The sequence below is a fragment of the Loxodonta africana genome, chromosome 3 (assembly GCF_030014295.1).
Source record: "Loxodonta africana isolate mLoxAfr1 chromosome 3, mLoxAfr1.hap2, whole genome shotgun sequence".
Lineage (NCBI taxonomy): Eukaryota > Metazoa > Chordata > Mammalia > Proboscidea > Elephantidae > Loxodonta > Loxodonta africana.
This window is the reverse complement of record NC_087344.1, coordinates 168040174-168061301: the sequence shown is the minus strand read 5'-3', so window position 1 is coordinate 168061301 and position 21128 is coordinate 168040174. Positions and strand designations below refer to the sequence as shown.

The 21128-nt window shown below is 44.9% G+C and overlaps 1 protein-coding gene across 1 annotated transcript; it reads right to left on the bottom strand.

The window, feature by feature from the left end:
* Positions 1–516: 516 nt before the first annotated feature.
* Positions 517–16998, bottom strand: CFAP276 (cilia and flagella associated protein 276). The gene is given in 5 exon segments (XM_064282455.1): positions 517–1007; positions 1659–1773; positions 2126–2254; positions 3141–3257; positions 16398–16998. Coding segments are annotated over 5 exon segments (513 nt in total). The 5' UTR covers positions 16479–16998; the 3' UTR covers positions 517–936.
* Between the last annotated feature and the right edge of the window lie 4130 nt (positions 16999–21128).

The window sequence follows — 21128 nt, the reverse complement described above, 5'->3', positions numbered from 1 at the left end:
TTTATTGTGCAGTATTCTAAAAGGTCTGCCATTTCTTGCCTAACCAATTTGTTTTTATGGCACAGCAGATTCCTGTGAGTGACTTGTAATTTTAGAAACTTAATGCATCAATTTTTAGGTACCTTCAAATGCAACACACCAGATTGTTGAACCATGTGTATAAGAACTAGGGCTGTGAAGCAATTCAAATTGTTAGGGATTTGACTCCCAGGCAGCAGACAGCAGAGTTAGAGAATGAACAGTGGGAAGGGACCAGGACTAGGAAGATGGAGCACTGGTGGAACAGGAGAGCCCAGCAGATGACTGAACCCAGGGTGTTTGAAATCTTGAGCATGGCCTTGGCATAAATATTACTGTTTCTTAAAGCTAGAAAAAAGAGTGTGTGTAGCTGTTTAAGAGAAAGCCTACGCTCATTCTTGTTTCTCCAACACTTAGTTCAATGTCTGACACGCCTAGGTTTGCAATAAATGTTGAATGAATGGATCTGTATGTTGGAGTGATTCTTTTTTACAAAATATGAAGACCTGGGAAACGCTGGTGGTGTAGAGGTTAAGTGCTAGGGCTGCTAACCAATGGGTTGGCAGCTTGAATTTGTCAGGGGTCCTTGAAAACTATGGGGCAGTTCTACTCTGTCCTATAGGGTCACTATGAGTCGGAATTGACGGCACTGGGTCTGGGTTTTTATGAAGACCTGTCTCCTACCAAAGACAGCACTGTTCTGCCCTGATTCTTATCTTCTTGGCATAATAGCTTTCCAAGTTGTAAATAGACCCAACAGGACTAGTTGCTAGAAGTTGAGAAATTTCTCTCATTTAGTCAAACGGCAACTCGTAGTCCATAGGTAACAGACACATCAGGTTTCATCTTGCATGAGTCTGTTTAATGGAGGTGGGTGGCAGGATGTTCCATTGTGATTAATCCAGAAGCTTGTCAATACTAGGTGGAAAAGAAGCCACCGTCGTTCTTTCGGGAGTAGCCTCCATTGGTGGCTGCAGTGTGAGGGGACACTATGGAGAGAAGAGAACGTGGTAAGAACGGACAGAACTTCAGATCCTTTGCCTTTTCCGGGAACCTTTAATCACCCATGTGCTTACAGGCACTGTGGAGAAGGTTCTCATAATAGCTGGGGAAACTAGCATATGGAGGACTAACAGGAGGTAGCTACAGGTCTTCCACTCCCAGGTTTCCATACTTTGCCTGCCCTTGCCGGAAGTTTTTGTCCCCTAGATCTAAAGCTGAGCTAAAAGTTTCTGAAAAATAAAATTCGTTTCCTAGCTCTGTAGTCAGCATGTCCCCTGGGATTAGTCTGAGATGTTCCAACTTAGTCACTATTGTCACGACCCTCAGTTGTCCCTGATGTTTCCTACCAGCCAGTGACCTCAACTCCCTGATTCCTAGGTCTATTTAGAAGCACCACCAAGGAGCCCTGTTGGTGTGGTGGTTAAGCACTTGGCTGCTAATTGAAAGGTCGACAGTTTGAACCCACTAGTGGCTCTGTGGGAGAAAGATGTGGCAGTCTGCTTCCGTTAAAGATTACAGCCTTGGGAACGCTATGGGGCAGTTCTACTCTATCCTGTAGGGTCGCTGTGAGTCAGGATTGACTTGATGGCAAATGGGTCTTACACCACCGTCTGCCCACCCAGTCTTGTAACACTTACCTATGGAACCCTGGATGCTGTGGATGGACTCCTTCTTAGGGTTGATCCAGTGTCTGATGTTAGCCAGGGATGTGATAGGGAGTGGTGGGGGAGGTGGTAAAAATTCTTCTGGCATCTTGACAATTCTAGAAGATGGTTGGGGAAGAAGAGGGGAGAGTGAAATCAGAGAAAGGTGAGAAGGGAACAGTAGTAGCGTATGGCCTCAGAAGTAAAACAACCAAAGGCCCTTTCCCTTTGTGGAATTAACTGAAGGTTTTATTTTTTTTATGCAGGTGAGCATGATCATGAAGGATTTCTGTTTATTGTAGACTATAAAAACACAGAAATTGCCTTACAGATACAGATGTTTTAAACAAAAATAACATTTGTATACAAATGAGTACCTATTTATTGTCTTTGTTATTTGCCAGGTAACACTTTACCTTATGTGATCGGATGGCAGCATCCTCAGTGTAGAAAGGCTCAGCCTGTACCACTTACCCATGGGTATCCTGAATGGTCTCCTGGTGTACCAATATCTCATTTTTGTTCTTGAATGCCCCAGTGTGGTGGTTGTACAAGGCTGCTAAGCGGAAATCCAGGTCATCCTTTGGTACCTGCCAAACCAAAAACCAAACGAGTTGCCATAGAGTAGGGCTGTGCTTCATAGGACAGCTGATTTTTCAGAAGTAGATTGCCAGGCCTTTCAAAGCGCCTCTGCATGGACTCAAACTTTTTGGTTAGCAGCCAAGCATTTACCATTTATGCCACGCAGGATATCTACAGAGGAAGTAAATCCCCCCAGGGCCAACTCAGCTACTTCTGCCCATACTCCAGTCAGTTTCTTTTGGACTCTATACTCTTCCCCAAAAGCATAGCGAAGCCCCTTTTGGGGCTGAGTTCCACCACCTCTTTACACACTAACTTGTTTTATATAGTGACTTCTTAACTCTTGACAATTCAGAGTTGTCTCTCTTTTGGTCTGAGTGGTGAGCTCTCACTGGAGATATGGGAATCATACCGTCCCTGACTTGGGCTGAATGGACCATACCTCATTCATGGTTATTTTCAGCCCTTGTTTTAATAAAAAGAGTGAGAAGTCTGGTGAGGAGATGATTTGCCCCAAATAACTGCCTGGAGCAAAACCCAAGCCTTCTGACTTCCCAGAGGCCAGATAAATTGGTTTTGGATTTGGTAGGGTCTTGGATTGGGGACAAAAGGAAAGACGCCAAAGCAGTCACGGATGGAATACCTTCCGAAAAAGGATATTAACGGGTCCTATTAAGTGTATATAAGGAAGCCCTGGTGGCGTAGTGGTTAAGTGCTATGGCTGCTAACCAAGAGGTCAGCAGTTCAAATCCGCCAAGCGATCCTTGGAAACTCTATGGGGCAGTTCTACTCTGTCCTGTAGGATCGCTGTGAGTTAGAATCGACTCGACAGCAGTGGGTTTGGTTTTTGGTTTAAGTGTATATAATGATGAATAGTATTTCAACGCTAGGTACCTTGGGATCAAAAAAATAGGCATCCCGCCTCATCGAGGTGATTGTGGGAGTTGAACTGAGCCGACTCCAGGGTTCTTGTTGCTGAGCAAGGTGAGTTGGGTTCTTATATTGGGATTTCTGCAAAAGAGAAACCACATCCAGGACCTGGTTATAGGAGGCTTTGCTGATTGGGCAACTTCAGTGAAATCCACCCACCTTATTTCATTCTATTTTATTTGAATCTCAGAGAGGAATCTGCAAAGAGAGGAACGATATGGGACAAGACTCCCCAATCCTTTGATTCTACTAGGTTTTCAATCTTAGAACTGGTAAATGGGCCAGGAATACAGGGAAAGGGATAGCGGGGGACAAGGGGGTGAGGGTGGGAAGCAGGTAGGAAAGATGATGAACTCAGGTTTAGACATGCTGAGTTTCAAGAAAAGGTGGAGACATCCTAATTCAATTCACTGGTAGAAAGTTAGAAGTGTACAACTTGTTTGGGGAAAGCCAGAACAAATAGTACAGACCCGGGAGCCATCCACATGAAGCTGTAGTTGAAGTCTGAAAAAGGAAGTTTGACCAGCAGGGAAGAGGGGGTTTGTAAGGATTGCACAGTATTATACTTGGGGGTGAGAAGGGAGGGAGAGGACTCTAAGGCGGGGGGCAGCCAGAGACTGGAGGACGGGGAGAGTGCGATGTCTAAGTAGGTGAGAAAAAGAGTTTCACTCAACAGGGAAGGACAGGTCATTGATGACTGCAGGAAAGTCAAAGAAAAAGTCCATTGGGCTTTAAAAGTCCTCTAAAATCCCACAAGCGTGAATGCAAAAAGGGTACAACTGATTTCTTCATTACATGTAAAATGCCATATTTTTCAGCACTGTATCCCCAGTACCTAGCACAGCGGTCTAACACATTGAAGATGTTAAAAATGAAATATTGGTTGAATCAATGACTGAATTCCAGTGAGTAAAATTATAACCTAGTAGCAATCTCGTTCAATCTATCCGATGTCGTAACCTTCCTTCTCCCCAAGATGGCAAAGTGCTGTGTGATTCACCTCAATTTAATTGAACGGTATGTTCCAGACACTGTGCTATTCACCAAGAGAAATGAAAATGAAACAAACCAAAACTACAAATCTGATGTACGCACAGGCTCTGCCACCTTTTGCTGTGGGCCTGGGCAGCTCTCCTCCCCCTCTGCTTGAAGCCTACTTACTCTTCATCATCCGTATCAGCAGGAGGTTAAGATTTTCTCCCACGGAGAAAGTCAAGACTGCCAAGCACGAATGCCAGTGTCTACATGGCTATGTCCACTTTCCTTCCATCTCAGAGAAAGGGAAGTTCCTTTTACTTAAGAATAATCCTTCCTCCTTGGACCCAGCCCTTGCCTGTGCTTTAGAGACCTGAACCGTACTAGTATCCCCTCTTCTTTGACCGCAGCTTCTCTCTTTCTTTATTTCTACCTAGCTACCCACCCTATTGGAAACCCTGGTGGTGTAGTGGTTAAGTGCTACATCTGCTAACCAAAAGGTTGGCAGTTCAAGTCCACCAGGCGCTCCTTGGAAACTCTATGGGGCAGTTCTATCCTGACCTAAAGGGTCGCTAAGAGTCAGAATCGACTAGACGGCAACGGGTTTGGTTTTTTTGTTTTTTACCCACCCTATCACTTGATAAAAAGTAAAAAAAAAAAAAAAAATTTATTTTTTATCATCTTGCCTAAGAGCCAGACTTTTTCATGAGTCGACATTTACTATCGCTACTTGCTCCCATCCCTTCATCGGCCCACTGCAGTCAGGCCTCTGCCTCAGGCACCCACTGAAACTACCCTTGCAGGTAAACCATGAATCTCTGGCTAGGTCAGGTGGATCCTTTCCAGGCCTGACCTTATTTGACCTCTGTAGCCTGGCAGCACGATTCTAACTCCCTCAAATCCATCTAGCTGTTAGCTTTCAGCAGACTTCTAAGTTCTGCTTTTTCTCTCGGTGTGTGTGTGTGTGTCTGTGTGTGTACTGAGGATCCCAGATATACATCTTCAACCCATGGCCCTATTGCCTACTGTTCACGGGCAATACTTACAGAATTAAACTCAACATCTTTCTCCCCAAGCCCCTGCTTCCCCTGGATGCCCTGTTTCAGTGAATATTACCAATCAAGCCCTCAGAAACCTGGGGGTTACCTGGACTTGTCCCCTCTTTCAGGCCCATATCCAATCAGTCACCAAGTCCTACCATTGCTCCCCTTTGCATCTTTCTCACATTGGCTCCTCATCACCATCCTCTCTGTCACTGCATTAGATCCCTCATTCTTTCTCCTGGAGATTGTTTTACCTGCCTTCTAGCTGATCCTGCTTGCCCCACTCCCATCCTATCCAATCCATTGTCACCTGTGCTTTCTAAAGCACCCAGCTCACTGTGTTACTCCAATGCTTAAAATTTTTCTATGGTTCCCCAGCACCCCCAGGATAAAATCCTAGTTCATTAGCCTGGCATATACAGTACAGCCAACCTGCCAAAGCACAGCCCCAGCTCACTTCCCTGGCTCCAGCTCTCCCCAGTCCATTTCATGCCTGCACTTGAGCCATTCTGGACTCTTTGCAGTTCCCAAAACAGGCCACCCTCCCTCTCCTCTCCATGTTTGTGCACCTGTTGCTTTCTTTGCCTTGAATGTCTGGTTCCTGTTTCCTTCCTCCTAGCTCACATTTCACCCTCTCCTTCATGTGGCCCAGCTAACACATATTTGCATGTCAAAATTCACTTGCTCTGGGATAGGAAACTTTCCTTTAAGCTCCTGGTTCTCAGGGCACCCTGGGTATAACTCTCTCACCACATGTGAACTATTGTAAGCATTTTTGCTGTTCCTCTTGTCTGTTTGTCTTTTCTACCAGAGTTCTGTGATGGTGAAGGTTCTGTGTCCACTTGGCTGGGTCATAATTCTCAGTGGTTTGGCAATTATATAATGATGTAGTTTGGCAGTTATGCAATGATGTAATTATCCTCTATTTTGTGATATAATGTAATCACTTCCTTGATGTGGTCTGAAGTGATTAGCCAATTAGTTGTAACGGGAGTTTTCTCAGGGGTGTGGCCTGCATCCAATATATATGGGTGTTCTGGCAAACCTTGCTGGCGTTCGTTTGCTCTGGATCCTGCATCCAGCTCATCATCATCTGACCTCTGGCTCTTGTGACTTGAGCTAGCAGCCTGCCATATTGCCTGTTGATCTTGGGATTCCTTGGCCTCCACAGCCTGTGAGACACCAGCCTGCTGTCTTACTTGCTGAGCTAGGATTTGTCAGCCTCCTCAGCCCATGAGCCAGCGGCATACCATCTGATTTGGGTTTGTCAGCAGCTATGTGAGTTTTTTTTTTTTTTTTTTTTTTTTATGTGAGTCAGGAGAAGCCTCCACCCTAATGCCTGAACCATGGACTTGGGACTTCCCAGCCTCTACAACCGTGGGAGCCATTTCCTTGAGATAAATGTCTCTCTAAATTATATATATATATATATATATATATATCTGTCTTAGGCTGGGTTCTCTAGAGAAGTAAAACCAGTAAAGCATATAAATATATTATAGAGAGAGATTTATATCAAGAAAACAGCTCATGCAGTTGTAGGGGCTGGAATGTCCCAAGTCCATGGGTCAGGATAGAGGCTTCTCCTGATTCATGTAACCGTAGGGGCTGGCAAACCCAAGATTGGCAGGTCAGGCAGCAGGGCTCTTGCTCACAGGTTGCAAGGATCGATGAATCCCAAGATCAGCAGGCAAGACCACAGGTAAGCTGCTAGCTCAAGTTCCAAGAACCAGAGGTCAGAGGAACAGGAGCCAACTGAAGGATCCACTGCAAGCAAAAGCCCACAGGCCTTGCCAGAATGTCTACTTATATTCGATGTAGCCCACACACCTAAGCAAACTCTCTTTCAACTGATTCACTACTCACAGCAGATCCTATTATGGAGGTAATCACATTATATCAAATCTCATCATGGAAGTGATCACAAGATCATACGACTGCCAAACCACTGAAATTCATGGCCCAGCCAAGTGACACACAACCTTAACCATTACAGTCCACCCCTTGTCAACTTAGCACCTGTACACATATCCTTAAACCATACATAATCACTTAATGAAGACAATTATAAAGTCATACTTGCACCTAACGTGTTAAAACAAACATATATACAACTGAAAATGCACTAGCCCTGTTTAGATCCTATATTTTATAAGTGAAGGAAACAAAAATACTTGATGCACACATACAAAGCAGAAATACTCATAACGATTACAGTCTTTGTTTCTGCAGCTGGTCATGTGATAACTGGTATTTAGAGCTACCTTCTTCTACCACACATTCCACATTCCCTTTGCCCTCAGCAAGCACCTCAGCTGGTCATGGTTCTTTGCCTGGTGGTATGACCCAAATCTTCATTCCTGAAGCGTCTGGGCCGTTAGTAGTTATGTCAGGACTGGGTTGCTGTAGTTTTCCATTGACTTTAATCACAGGGCATGTGTCTTAGTCATCTAGTGCTGCTGTAACAGAAATACCACAAGTGGATGGCTTTAACAAAAAGAAATTGTCTCACAGTCTAGCAGGCTACAAGTCCAAATTCAGGGTGTCAGTTCCAGGGGAAGGCTTTCTCTCTCTGTCAGCTCTGGAGGAAGGCCCTTGTCATCAACCTTCCCCTCTTTGAGGAGCTTCTCAGTGCAGGGACCTCATGTCCAAAGGATGCGCTATTCTCCTGGCTCTTGTTTCTTTGTGGTATGAGGTCCCCATCTCTCTCTGCTCACTTCTCTCTTTTATATCTCAAAAAAGATTGGCTCAAGACACAATCCAATCTTGTAGATTGAGTCCTGCCTCACTAATATAACTGCTGCTAATCCCATCTCATCAACATCATAGAGATAGGATTTACAACACATAGGAAAATCACATCAGATGACAAAATGGTGGATGATCACAAAATACTGGGAATCATGGCCTAGCCAAATTGATCCACATATTTTGGGGGGACACAGTTCAATCCATGACAGCATGGTACTACTGAGAGACACCCTAGGCATCTCCTGCATTCCAGACATACCCTTCTTTTTTTTTTTAATTGTGCTTTAAGTGGAACTTTACAGCTCAAGCTAATTTCTCATTCAAAAATTTATACATTGTTTTGTGACATTAATTGCAATTCCCACAATGTGACAGCACACTCCTCTTTTCCACCCCAGGTTCCCTGTGTCCATTCGACTAGCTCCTGTCCCTTTCTGCCTTCTCATTCTGCTTTTGGACAAGAGCTGCCTATTTGGTCTCATATATGTGATTGAACTAAGAAGCACATTCCTCATGTTTATTATTTTTTGTTTTATAGTCCTATCTAATCTTTGGTAAAGAGTAGGCTTTGGGAATTGTTTCAGTTCTGGGTTATCAGTGCATCCGGGGTCCGTAGTCTCTGTCAGACCATTCAGCCCAGTCTTTTTATGTGAATCTGAGTTGTGTTCTATATTTTTTTGCTTCTCTGGGACTTCCTGTTGTGTTCCCTGTCAGGGTGGTCATTGGTGGTAGCCATGCACCATCTAATTCTCCAGGCTGGTGGAGTCTCTGGTTCATTTGATCCTTTAGTCCTTTGTGCTAGTATTTTCCTTGTGTCTTTGGTTTTCTTCATTCTCCTTTGCTCCAAGTGGGATGGAAACAATTGATGTAGCTGAGATGGCTGCCCGCAAGCTTTTAAGACCCCAGACGCCACTCACCAAAGTGGGAGGTAGAACATTTTCTTTATAAACTGTATTATGTCAGTTGACCTAGATGCCTCCCCAGACATACTCTACTTTAACTCCATTACGTAATATCAATCCGATTTCCTTTTGGTAATGATCATTCCCACCAGCCAGTATAGTAACTCCTTTCTTTGCCTGTTGATCCAGAGGCATAAGGAGCCCAAGGTGGCCAGGTGGCATTCTTAGCTTCCAATTCAATGGAATCAGTGATGTGTCTCCAGGTGGGAGCATTCCTCGCTTTGGAACTAAGACCTCTAGACCTGCAGAGAATAAAGTCGTGGGGACAGGAAGCAAAAATGTGAATAGGTCACTAGGGGTAATAGTGAGTGGTTCCACTCCCATTTCCACCTCTTAATTCCTGGACCCACGAATCCTGGCTATGGGAGAAATAGCACCATATATTGGACACTGGTTTAGGGTATACAAAGCCTTCTGGAGAACATTGCCCCAACCCTGAAAGGTATTGCCACCAAACTGGTGCCGTAATTCTTTAGAAGGCACATTCCATCATTCTGTCAATCCAGCTGCTTCAGGATGATGAGGAACATGGTAAGACCAGTGAATTCCATAAGCATGGGCCCATTGTCACACTTCACTTGCTGTGAAGTGAGCCCCCTGATCCAAGGCAATGCTGGGTGGGATACTATGGTGATGCATAAGGCATTCTGTAAGTCCACCAATGGTAGTTTTGGCAGAATTGCGTGCAGGGAAGGTGACTCCATATCCAGAGTGTCTATTCCAGTAAAGACAAAATGCTGCCCTTTCCATGATGCAAGTAGTCCAATGTAATCAGCCTGCCACCAGGTTACTGGCTGATCACCTTGAAAAATGGTACCATATCAAGAACTGATTGTTGGTCTCTGCTGCTGGCAGATTGAGCACTCAACAGTGGCTGTAGCCAAGTCAGCCTTGGTGAGTGGAAGTCCATATTGCTAAGCCCATGCATAACCTCCAACCCTGCCACCAGGGGCACTTTGTTCATGAGCCCATTGGGCAATGACAAGAGCGGGTGGGGAAAAGCGATGACTGGTTTCCACAGAATGCATCATCCTTTCCATTTGATTGTTAAAATCTTCCTCTGCTGAGGTCACCCTTTGGTGAGCATTCACAAGAGACACAAATATCTTCACTTCTTTGGCCCATTCATAGAGGTCTATCCACATACCTCTTCCTCGTACCTCCTTATCTCCAATTTTCCAATCATGTTCCCTCCAAGTCCTTGACTATCCAGCCAAACCTTTAGCCACAGCCCATGAATCAGTATACAATCGCATATCTGGCCATTCTCCCTCTAAGTAAAGTGAACAACCACGTACACTGCTTGAAGTTCTGCCCATTGGGAGGATTTCCCTTCACCACTCTCCTTCAGGGAGGTCCCAGAAAGGGGCTATAGTGCTGCCACAGTCCACTTTTGAGTGGTGTCTACATGTCACGTAGAACCATCTGTAAACAAAGCACAAGTTTTCTCTTTCTCAGTCAACTGATCATAAGGAAATTTCCATAAGGCCATAGAAGCAGACTGGGAGATGGAAAGTAATTGTGACAGGAGTGGAGACCATGGCATTTGGGCCACTTCCTCGTGCAACTTACTTTTGCCTTTAGGTCCTGCTCAGGACTGATATCGTATATACCAATTCCATTTAACAATGGAGTGTTGCTGTACATGTCCAACTTTATGTCTCTGTGGGTCAGACAACACCCAGTTCATGATGGGCAGCTCAGGCCGCGCATGGTGACTTGGTGGCCCGTGGTTAAGCATTCAGTCTCTACTAAGGCCCAGTAACAAGCCAAAAGCTGTTTCTCTAAAGGACAGTAGTTATCTGCAGAAGATAGCGGGGTTTTGCTCCAAAATCGTAAAATTCTGTGCCGCAGTTCCCCAGTAGAGGCCTGCCAAAGACTCCAAACAGCATCTCTCTCGGCCGCTGACACTTCAAGCACAATTGGATCAGCCAGATCATATGGCACAAGTGGCAGAAGCACTTGCATGGCAGCCTGAACCTGTTGCAGAGCCTTCTTTTGCTCTGTGCCCCACTAGCACCTTTTTGAGTCACTATATAAATAGGCCAGGGTAGCACACCTAAATGAGGAAAATGTTGACTCCAAAATCCAAAGAGGCCCACTAGGTGTTGTGTCTCCTTTTTAGTTGTGGGAGGGGCCAGGTACAGTAACTTACCCTTCACTCTATTTTTTTCTACTTTTTTTTTTAACTGTGTTTTAGATGAAGATTTACAGAGCAAATTAGTTTCTCATTAAACAGTTAATACACACATTGTATTGTGACATTGGTTGCCAACCTGTGACGTGTCAACACTCTCTCCTCAACCTTGGGTTCCCCATTTCCATTTGTCCAGCTTTTCTGGCCCCTCCTGCCTTCTTATCCTTGCTCCTGGGTTGGTGTGCCCGTTTAGTCTTGTATACATAGTTGATATCCTTCACTTTAGAAGGGATAGCTCAACATGCCCAACACCACTGAACCCCTAAAAATTTCACAGAGGTGGGAGGTGTCAGAATTTTTGTTGGATTAATTTCCTACCCTCTGGCATGCAAACATTTTACCAATAAGTCCAGAGTTATTGACATTTCTTCCTTACTAGGTTCAATCAGCATAATGTCATCAACATAAGGGACCAGTGTGACCAGTTTCATGCAAGGGAAAGGTGATCAAGGTCCCTGAGGACTAAATTACGACATAGGACGAGAGAGTGGATAGAGTCCAGAGGTAGGACATTGAAGTTGTATTCCTGGCCTTGCCAGCTAAAGGCAAACTGCTTCTGGTGGTCCTTCAAAATAGGTATGGAGAAAAAGGCACTAGCCAGATCAATAGCTGTATACTAGGTACCAGGAGATGTATTAATTAGCTCAAGCAATGAAACCACATAAGGAACAGCAGCTGCAATTGGAATTATCACCCGGTTAAGTTTTTAATAATCCACTGTCATTCTCCAAAATCCGTCTGCTTTTTGCACAGGCCAAATAGGTGAGTTGAATGGGGATGTGGTGGGAATCACCACCCCTGCAACTTCAAGTCCTTGGTGGTGGCAATAATCTCTGCAATTCCTCCAGGAATATGATATTGCGTTTGGTTTACTATTTCCTAGATAGAGGCAGTTCTAATGGCTTGCACTTGGCTTTTCCTATCATAATGCCCTTACTCCACTTGTCAGGCATCCAATGTGGGGGTTCTGCCAGTTGGTGAGTATATCTATTCCAATTATGCATTCTGGAACTGGGGAAATCACTACAGGATGGATTTGGGAACCCACTGAACCTACTGTGAGATGGACCTGAGCTAAGACTCCATTAATAACCCGACCTCCATATGCCCTCACTCTAACCTGTCAGCCACAGTGACATTTTGGGTCTCCTGGAATTAGTGTCAGTTCGGAGACAATATCCAGTAATCCCCCAAAAGTCTGATTATTTCCTTTTCCCCAATGAACATTCACTCTAGTAAAATGCTACAGATCACTTTGGGGAAGACTGGGAGAAAGATTAACAGTATAAGTTTTTGGCAGGGTAGTGGAGTCCTTTCTCAAGGGTACCCAGCCTCCCCTTTATTCAAAGTGTTGTGGGTATGTAAACTGGCTCAATTCTGGGAATTGATTGAGGGGTTGTGACTCTCTATTCCGGCAATTTGAGTTAGACTGTTGTGCACTTGACCTAGAATTCTTCCACTTATACAGATCAAGTAAATATTTAGTAGATTTCCTATCTATTTCACTCCTAGGGACACTATGACTAAGTAGCCAGTGTCATAAGTCCATACGAGTCAGACTATTCCGATTACTGATTTGACTTCATTCTCCATTACAGTAACCACCCCTACCTTGTCTTTGTCAATTGAGTGACACCACTTGGTCCCTACCATGGTGGGGTCCAATCAGCCCCATTGTAGTTAAGTGTCTTAATTCAATTAGGGCAGTTATCACTCTCAAATCTGACTTACATAAAATAGCAATCACAGCAGTATTCAAGAATGCTGGGGCTCCCCTCACAAATTTGTTCCTCACTGTTGTGGTAAAAGGTGTTTCCTCTGGGCACTCCATGTGTGGGCCTGTGGATCTAACCTGATAAATCCACTCTAACATGCCAATTTCCCTAAGCCTTTGTATACCTTCTTCTACAGTATAACAAGGCAGGTCTGGTACTTCAACTTGATTTAGTGTAGGCCACTACATAACTCATGCTCCAGCAACTCAACCAAATAAACTATTAGATCCTTCCCTAACCTCTCAAGCTGAAACACTGAATGAAGAATCTGTGCTTAGTGGGCCCATATCAATAAACTCAGACTGATTCATCTTTATGTTTCTTGCACCATCGTCCCACACCCTTAATAGCCATTCCCACACATACTTCCCAGGTTTCTGTTTGTAGATATTAGAAAATCAAGCAATTCTTTTGGAGCGTGCATACCTCCTTCTGGGTCACATTTTGTACTTCACCTTTTGGGACTTACTTGGATTTAAGTCTAGTTACAAGTCTAGAAGCAAAAATGGGTGGTGGGGATGTGTTTTGGGAACATTCAGCATTGTCTTGTAAGGTATCTCCCTCAGGGGATGCCCTAGGCAATGACTCAGACAAAGGCTCTTTAGACACAGATGGGTTAATATCATTAGATGGGGTAGAGGGGCTAATGGTTCTACTGGGGAGGGTGGCTTAGCAGACAAAGATGGAGTAATGTCTTCAGATGGGAGAGGGCTGGTTCTTTTGGCAGTAGTGATTCAACAAAATTTAAGGGCTTGGTATCCCCAGCTTCCTGATTATCCACCTATATGTCCCCATCCCAAGTTTCAGGATCCTGTTTCTTCCCAATCAATGCCCTCACTTTAACTTCAGACACCATTTGAGATTGGGAATTCAGTTGGTGTTGTAATCCAACCACTCTTACAATAAGGCTCTGGGTTTGGTTTTGACAACGTCAGCCCTGTTACTACAAGAAAAAAGGCTTTCTTTCAAGGCACAAGTGGAAACTTTGAGGTGGTTTATGCAGCGCTTGAGCTTTGACTCTGAAGCCCTGAGCTCATCTCTTTCACTCACCACTTTGTCTAGCGAAAAGTAGGATCAACCAGCCAGCTTTCTTTGTCATAACTTCTCATTATGACAAAATTGTAGAAAAGGTAGCAAACATGTGATCTCCCAGAGCCTCACCTTTTATCAATACCTGATCTACTGGTGGTGATATTTTGCGTATTTCTATCACCAAGTCATGCCATGATTAGCAGTGCCCTCTTTACTACTGGAAGCAGAGTCATCAACATCTTTAAGACTAACCAGGCTTGAGAACCAATGTAGAAAACCCATTCTTACAATTTTGCTTCTCTAGAACCACTCCTGGTACCAAATGTATAAGAGTACTTTAGAGAAGGAAAACCAGTAAAGTGTATAAATATATATAGAGAGAGATTTATATCAAGTCTGTGGGTCAGGATGGAGGCTTTCCCTGACTCACTTAGCTGCAGGGGCTGGTGAACCCAAGATCAGCGAATCAGACAGCAGGGCCCTGGCTCATGGGCTGCGAAGACTGATGAATCCCAAGATCAGCAGGCAAGATGGCAGGTAAGCTGCTAGCTCAAGTCCCAAGAAGGGGAGGTCAAGTGAACAGGAGCCAGCTGCAGGATCCAGAGTTAGCAAAGGCCACCAGCCTTGCCAGAAAGTCCACCTATATTGGATACAGACCACATCCCCAAGGAAACTCCCTTTCAACCGACTGGCTACTCACAGCAGATTCCATTATGGAGGTGATAATATTACATCAGAGCTCATCGTGGAGGTGATTACATCATTATATGACTGTCAAACTACATCATAACTGCCAAACCTCTGAGAATCATGGCCCAGCCAAGTTGACACACAACCTTAACAATCACACTGCCAAATACTGGTTATCAAGCAGTTCATCATCACAGATGCATTAGAAAGGAATAAGTAAATGACGGAAATGCTCCAGAAGTACTGAGTTCCAGAGATCAATTTCATGTAATGACATACTGCACCATCAGTGACACACTTGAATCTTGAGTGAAAAGCAGGGCAAAAGTGTATAGATTTTCCTTCTTATACAATGTGGATACACCTAATGAAGAATATATGAAGGCATCCAAGAAATGAGTGCAGGTTTATCCTGATGACTTTAATAAGAATCTTTACAGAGAAGTGTGACACTTTCATTCTTACATGAGAACTAAGTTTACAGATTCAGGAAAGACAAATTTAACTCATGTAGGCGTGTATGATTCCATAACAGAAGATAAAATACAATGCATATTTCCCAATGTTGAAATTGCTTTAAGTATATTCCTAACTTTAATGATCACAAACTGCACAACAGAACTAAGATTTTCATCCCTAAAGAGACTCAAAAACCTCAGCATACAACAAGGATTCGAGAAAGACTCGATTCATTATCCTTATTATGTATGAAAGTAGATATTGTTCAGCAGCTTAATTGTGACAAAATCATTGAAGAATTTATAAGAGCAAAGAATAGAAAGAAAAGTTTTTAATTATAACGTGTTAGAGATGAAAGATCTATCTAAAAATAAAATATAGTAATTTGCTGTAATATTTGTTTTCTGATCATTAAATTTTCTTTTATGACATCTTTTCATCTGTTCGCTTCTAATTATAGCATTTATTATGAAACCAACATCAAAATTGAAGTATGAGCTATTTAAAGCAAAATTAGTGAATGCCAATTTTTCATTGTGGGAGATCAATAGAATTGGACACTGATTGTTGAAACAATTAAGCTCACTGACTTTTTTTTTGTGGAATATTCTTTTTGTAGAAAATGCAGTATACAGCAAAAATCTTTTAAAAATGTTGACAGCCCTCAAAAAAAATCAAACTCACTGCCAGGTTGAGTCGATTATGACTCATGGAGACCCTACGGGACAGAGTAGAACTGCGCCATACGGTTTCCAAGGCTGTAATCTTTAGGAACCTGACTGCCACATCTTTCTTCCACCGTTACGGCCCTCGCGGCCCGACCATGCTTTAAACATCTGTCCAGGGCTGGGTTAAGACATGTTACGGCCCTCACATGCCTTAAACTGGCCCTGGACAAATGTTTAAAGCATGATTGGCTGCGACAGCCACTTGTTCCTCTAGACTAGAGCTGTGTCCCTCTGCTCAAAAGCACCTCTGAAACGTCAGCTGACCTGAATGTGGGGACAGGCAGAAAACAGACTTCTCGGGTATCTGACTCAAGTGTCGTCACTAAACCAAACCACGCCAAACCCACTGCCGGCGAGTCGATTCTGACTCATAGGGACCCTATAGGACAGAGCGGAACTGCCCCATAGAGTTTCCAATGAGCACGTGGTGGATTCGAACTGCCGACCTTTTGGTTAGCAGCCGCAGCTCTTAACTACTAGGCCACCAGGTTTTCCAGCGTCCTCACTAAAAAAAAAAAAAAAAAGAGTCCTTTAAATTAGCATCTCTGTCACGCCGACAGAAAGAGTGGTGTTGACCCTACCGGGAATCTGCTCCAGAAACCACCGTACCTTGGAAGCTCGCAGTTTTCCCAGGTATGAGTCATCGTTATCCAACACAGGGTGTTGAAATGGGTCTCGGGTGGGAGGCATGGTTAAATGCTGAGCAAAACGCTCTTACGAGGGCTGAGAGGTCAGCGCAGCCGCAGCACAACCTTGATTCGCGGAGGATCCGGGTCCCAATTGTTTGGAACACCCAGTTACGGTTGCCAGGCAACTCCCCGGCCATTTATGACTGACCTGAGCGGCCTTCGAGAAGAGCGCCATCTGGCGGTTCAACGCGGGAGTCCTCTGGACAGGAAGCTGGCAGGAGTGCGCAAGGACAGCGCCCCAGAGCGTGCCTGGGAACCCTGGATTTGCACTAGGGGGCTTCACTTGAAAAACGCCGGCTTCTCACCGTACAGGATTTCTGCAAAGGTCTTCAGTTGAGGAAAAGAGTCCTGAAAGATGACTCGAAAATTTCTTTCTCTCTCGCACTTAGCAAAAGTCTTTCCGATTTTCAAGGCGGTGAGAGAGACTGGGATGTCAAGAGACGGAAAACTGCATGTTCGTGCTTGGAAAACTGCCGGCCGAGGCAAACTCTCCTTGCTTAAACTCGGTTTAACTACACCAACCTCAGGACTGCGCACAGAACCAGTTGTAAAAGCACAGATGGAGCTGGCGGCTTAGAAGTCAGATCTCGGGAAACTGCTGTAGCAGTAGGTAACAACTACTGGGGCCAGTCTTGTAGGCTGTGACTTTTGGAGGGTAAGAGAGCCATCTCAATCTTCTTTCTATAGTTTCACACGCACTAGGCGCTTACTAAGTGTTTGCCCAACACCACGTTTGCAAAATTGATGTTGTTAGGTGCCATCCGGTGAATTTCTGACTCACAGGATAAAACTGCCCCGTAGGATTTTCTAGGCTGTAATCGGCGCAGCCGCTAACCAAAAGGTTGGCAATTAGAATCCACCAGCCGATCCTCGGAAATCCTATGTGGCAGTTCTATTCCATCCTATAGAGTCGCTATGAATCCGAATCTAATGATGGCAACGGATTTGGTTTTTGGTTTTCAGAAATCTCTACAGAAGCGGATTGCCAGGTCTTTCTCCCGTAGAGCCGCTGGGTGTGTTCAAATCGCTAACCTTTTGGTTGGCAGCCTGCGCTTAACCTTTGTATTGCCAGGGCTCCTTTTGCAAAACGAGAGATGCTCGTAAGTAGCCCATGGCCCGAAAGGGCAGTAATGAACATGGATTTGGCGGCGATGGCTTGGAGGATGTTGCTCCCGCGTTCTGTACACGAGCCCTGCGCCCGCCTGTTGGGCCGGTTGAGCCCTGGGCTCGTGCACTCCCATCCGCGCGCGCCAGCTGCGGCGGCTGCCATGGCGACCGGCAGGTGAGCGGCAGAGGCGCGCGTGGTCCCTGCCCCACCAGAACCAAGGGAAAGAGGAGGCGGTTGCCAAGGCGACGTGGGTAGGAGGAGGAGAAGGAGGGAGGAGGAAGGATGGGCGGCCTTGGCGTAGCCGCAGGGAGGTGACTGGATTGAGCCCAGCCCCTTGCATCCTCCCGCTGTGTACCTCCCTCCCCCTTTTTTCCGCCTTCTGCGGGCTCGCAGCAGTGGCAGCCGCAGCACCTGAGCAGCTGCTGCCGCTCGCTCAGGACAGCGTTATGGCTGAGCCCGGGCTCAGCCTCTATCCCTCTGCCAGAGGCAGGGGAAGAACTGAACCGCGCGCACCCCGGCTTCTGCGGCTGCTGCTCTGGGCTGGAACCGCCTTCCAGGTGACCCAGGGAACGGGACAGGAGCTTCACGCCTGCAAAGAGGTATGTCCCCCACGACCCAGCTCCGCTTGGGTCAGAAAAATAAGGAACCCAGGCGGAGACCTGGAGTACCCAGGCACAGACAGTTACAGAGACCAAGGAGTTTGGGTTTCTTTGGGGGTGACGCATGGGGGGAGGGCAGAGGAGCAGGCTGGCGTCATGGAGAGGCCAACCCACTGTAGGACTCGAGAAATAGATCATCCTGACAGCTTGGGCTGCTAAGCTCAGGGGGAGAGGTCTAGCTCCAAGGAGAGGAGAGACCTGGGCTTGGGAGAGAGGGAGGAAGAAGACGTGGGCTGTTTTCCAGCGGCGGGGGGGGGGGGGGGGGGCTGAAATGACCTTAAAATTGGTTGAATACAAAAGACTAGGTACAGAGGGTCCAAAATACAAAGTGGGAGAGGGGAGAACTCGGATGAGAAAGGAGTTAGGAAGGCCACAGAAAAGTAGTGGAGAAAAATGGGAAGCTTTGTGGTCTTATCATGGCTTCAGAGAGGGGAGTGTCAGGGTAGGAGGGGTGAGAGAGAGGATCCGATCAACTCTCTCCCTTCCGTATTAAACATTCAGTTACCTTGCAGGCTGCTATATGTGGATCCTCTTTATAGCTTTTCCTCCCTCCCATGCACTTTGCTTAGTGTACCTGATGGCACATGACCCACCTTTGTCCAGACTTTTCTTTAATATCTACTTTTTGCCATTCTCCGCTTACCTTCTCTGGACTTGTGGCTGACATATGCTGTAAGTTCTTTTCAAGGTGTTTCTAAAATATTGGCAATATAATTCAGACAATAGGAAGTGAATAGCTTCAAAAAAAAAAGCTTTTGAAAATTCTTTTTTGGAGGGACAAAAAAGGTATTATGAGTAACAAATCTCTGTAGTTTCTATATTATTGAAATAACAAATGTTGCTTTTGGTTGCGCTCTGGATAACTTCTTTTTAACCATATGGCAGCAATAACATATTTATAAGAACTACATTGGGGAAGGCAAAATAGAAGTTGTTTTCTTACCTCTGTAAAATGTGAAAGACTTCATAATACGTCAAGAATTTGGAACTGTGGAAGTAATCCCAAATGTCAAACTTGCTGTAAGGTTTTGAGAGGTTGAAATATTTTTAATAGGTTGTCAGCGTTAACTGATTAGCTACAACACCCCATCCCATATGGAGATATATTATTTTGAAGGTGTTCTACCCATTAGACTACAACATAAGATCATGAAGGAGGAGGGAGAGGAAGAGAATTTTTGTATGAATGAATATGTTTGACTTAATTCATGAATATGACACAAGCGGCCCCCAGTCACTGGGTATTTGATAACTTTCATAAGTCTCAGTGATGACCTGCCCTGGGTCATCTACATTTCCACCCAGACACTTTATGACCAGCCTTAGAAATGGCTAGGAACAGAATGATTTTGTCAGTGACTGAGGCTCAGTGGCTTTGGTGGCCTGTGGTCTGACCAACTGAGATAACCAGTCCAAGCAAGTCCGCTTGCCTAAGAACCAAATATGGAAGTCTCCTGAGTGGAAGGTAAGGATATCATTGTTCAACCACTAATTCTTCTTGAGAATCTTTGTCAACTATGGAAAATATGAGGTATTTAAGAAATAAAACACTTTATATTAGTTTGGAAAGAGGAAAGTATTTTAATATTTGAGAACTCAAACTCTATACAAATTTTGCTGTTTGTCCTATTTAAATGGCCAATATTTGCCTAAACAAAAGGTCTTGCCATGAAGCGTGAGCTGAGGGCAGCGGAAAGCTGTGGAGACCAATAAACCAGGGTGGTGGTCCCTGCCTGCTCCTTAGCAGATGTGTCATCTCTGGCAGTTTTTGGATCTGTAGGATGAGTACTACAGTAACGTTATTGCTGTTGGGTACTGTCGAGTCAATTCTGAATCATAGTGACCCCATGTGACAGAGTAGATTGCCCATAGGGTTTTCTTGCCTGTAATCTTTATGGACGCATATCGCCAGGCCTTTCTCCTACAGAGCCCCTGGGCGGGTTCCAACTGTCAATCTTTCAGTTACCAGCAGAGCACTTACCTCAAATGGGTATTATGGTAATACTTACCCTAAAAGGATCACTTTGAGGATTGAAAAAGAAAATAAAGAGAAAACACAAAACAGAGTTACCTAACCCCCTTTCCTCTTCAGCTTCTTTGCCATTTGATCCACACCAGTGGGAAAATGACTTAGGAGGCATGATCATTGGCCACAGGCGTCAGCAAGTCCTGTTTACACTTTCCTTGAACAAACAGTGGCCACTAACACCCTTGAACTCCAAAACAATAAGGAAGAGAATAAACCCATTTATTATAATATTCCTCGTTTGGCAGTTTGAACTGATCTGGTCAGTTGGGGGGCTTCCAACTCTAAATTTTAATGGTGAAAACCAGTTCAGGGCAGACTGGCCCTTCTCTGTTCTTAAATCTTCACGTGAATTTCTTAGGAGCCTATGCTGGGTATTAAGGGCAGGGACTCTGCTCAGGCCAAGGCTGATCCTAATGCCAACAATGCTGTAACAGCCTGGTGTCCATTACTGATGGGCTTTGCCTTGTTTCTGAAAGCGGAGGCATCCTGCTTGATCCAACCATGAAAGAGCGATTTAGTCTGAAGCTTAAACTGAGGTGGTAGAGAACTTGGGGTTAGATCACTGGGTATGTGCTGGGGTTTGGAATTCCTTTCACAGTCTTACAATAATTAGCGTCGCTAGTAGAGCTAAATGTCCTTATGGTGTTTGTCTTCATGAATCATTTCTTTAGCCCTGTACTAGCCCAGTTTAAGTGCTCACTGAAAGCCAAAGGAGTCTTTTCCATGGCACAATGAATCTAAATCAAATGAGAGAGGAGCAGAAAACTGCCTTTAACACAATCTGCCCTGCCCTGCAACTCCAGTGCTAATTGCCCCCAAAGGGACCTTTCAGTCTATGTTAAAAAGTCCTCAGGG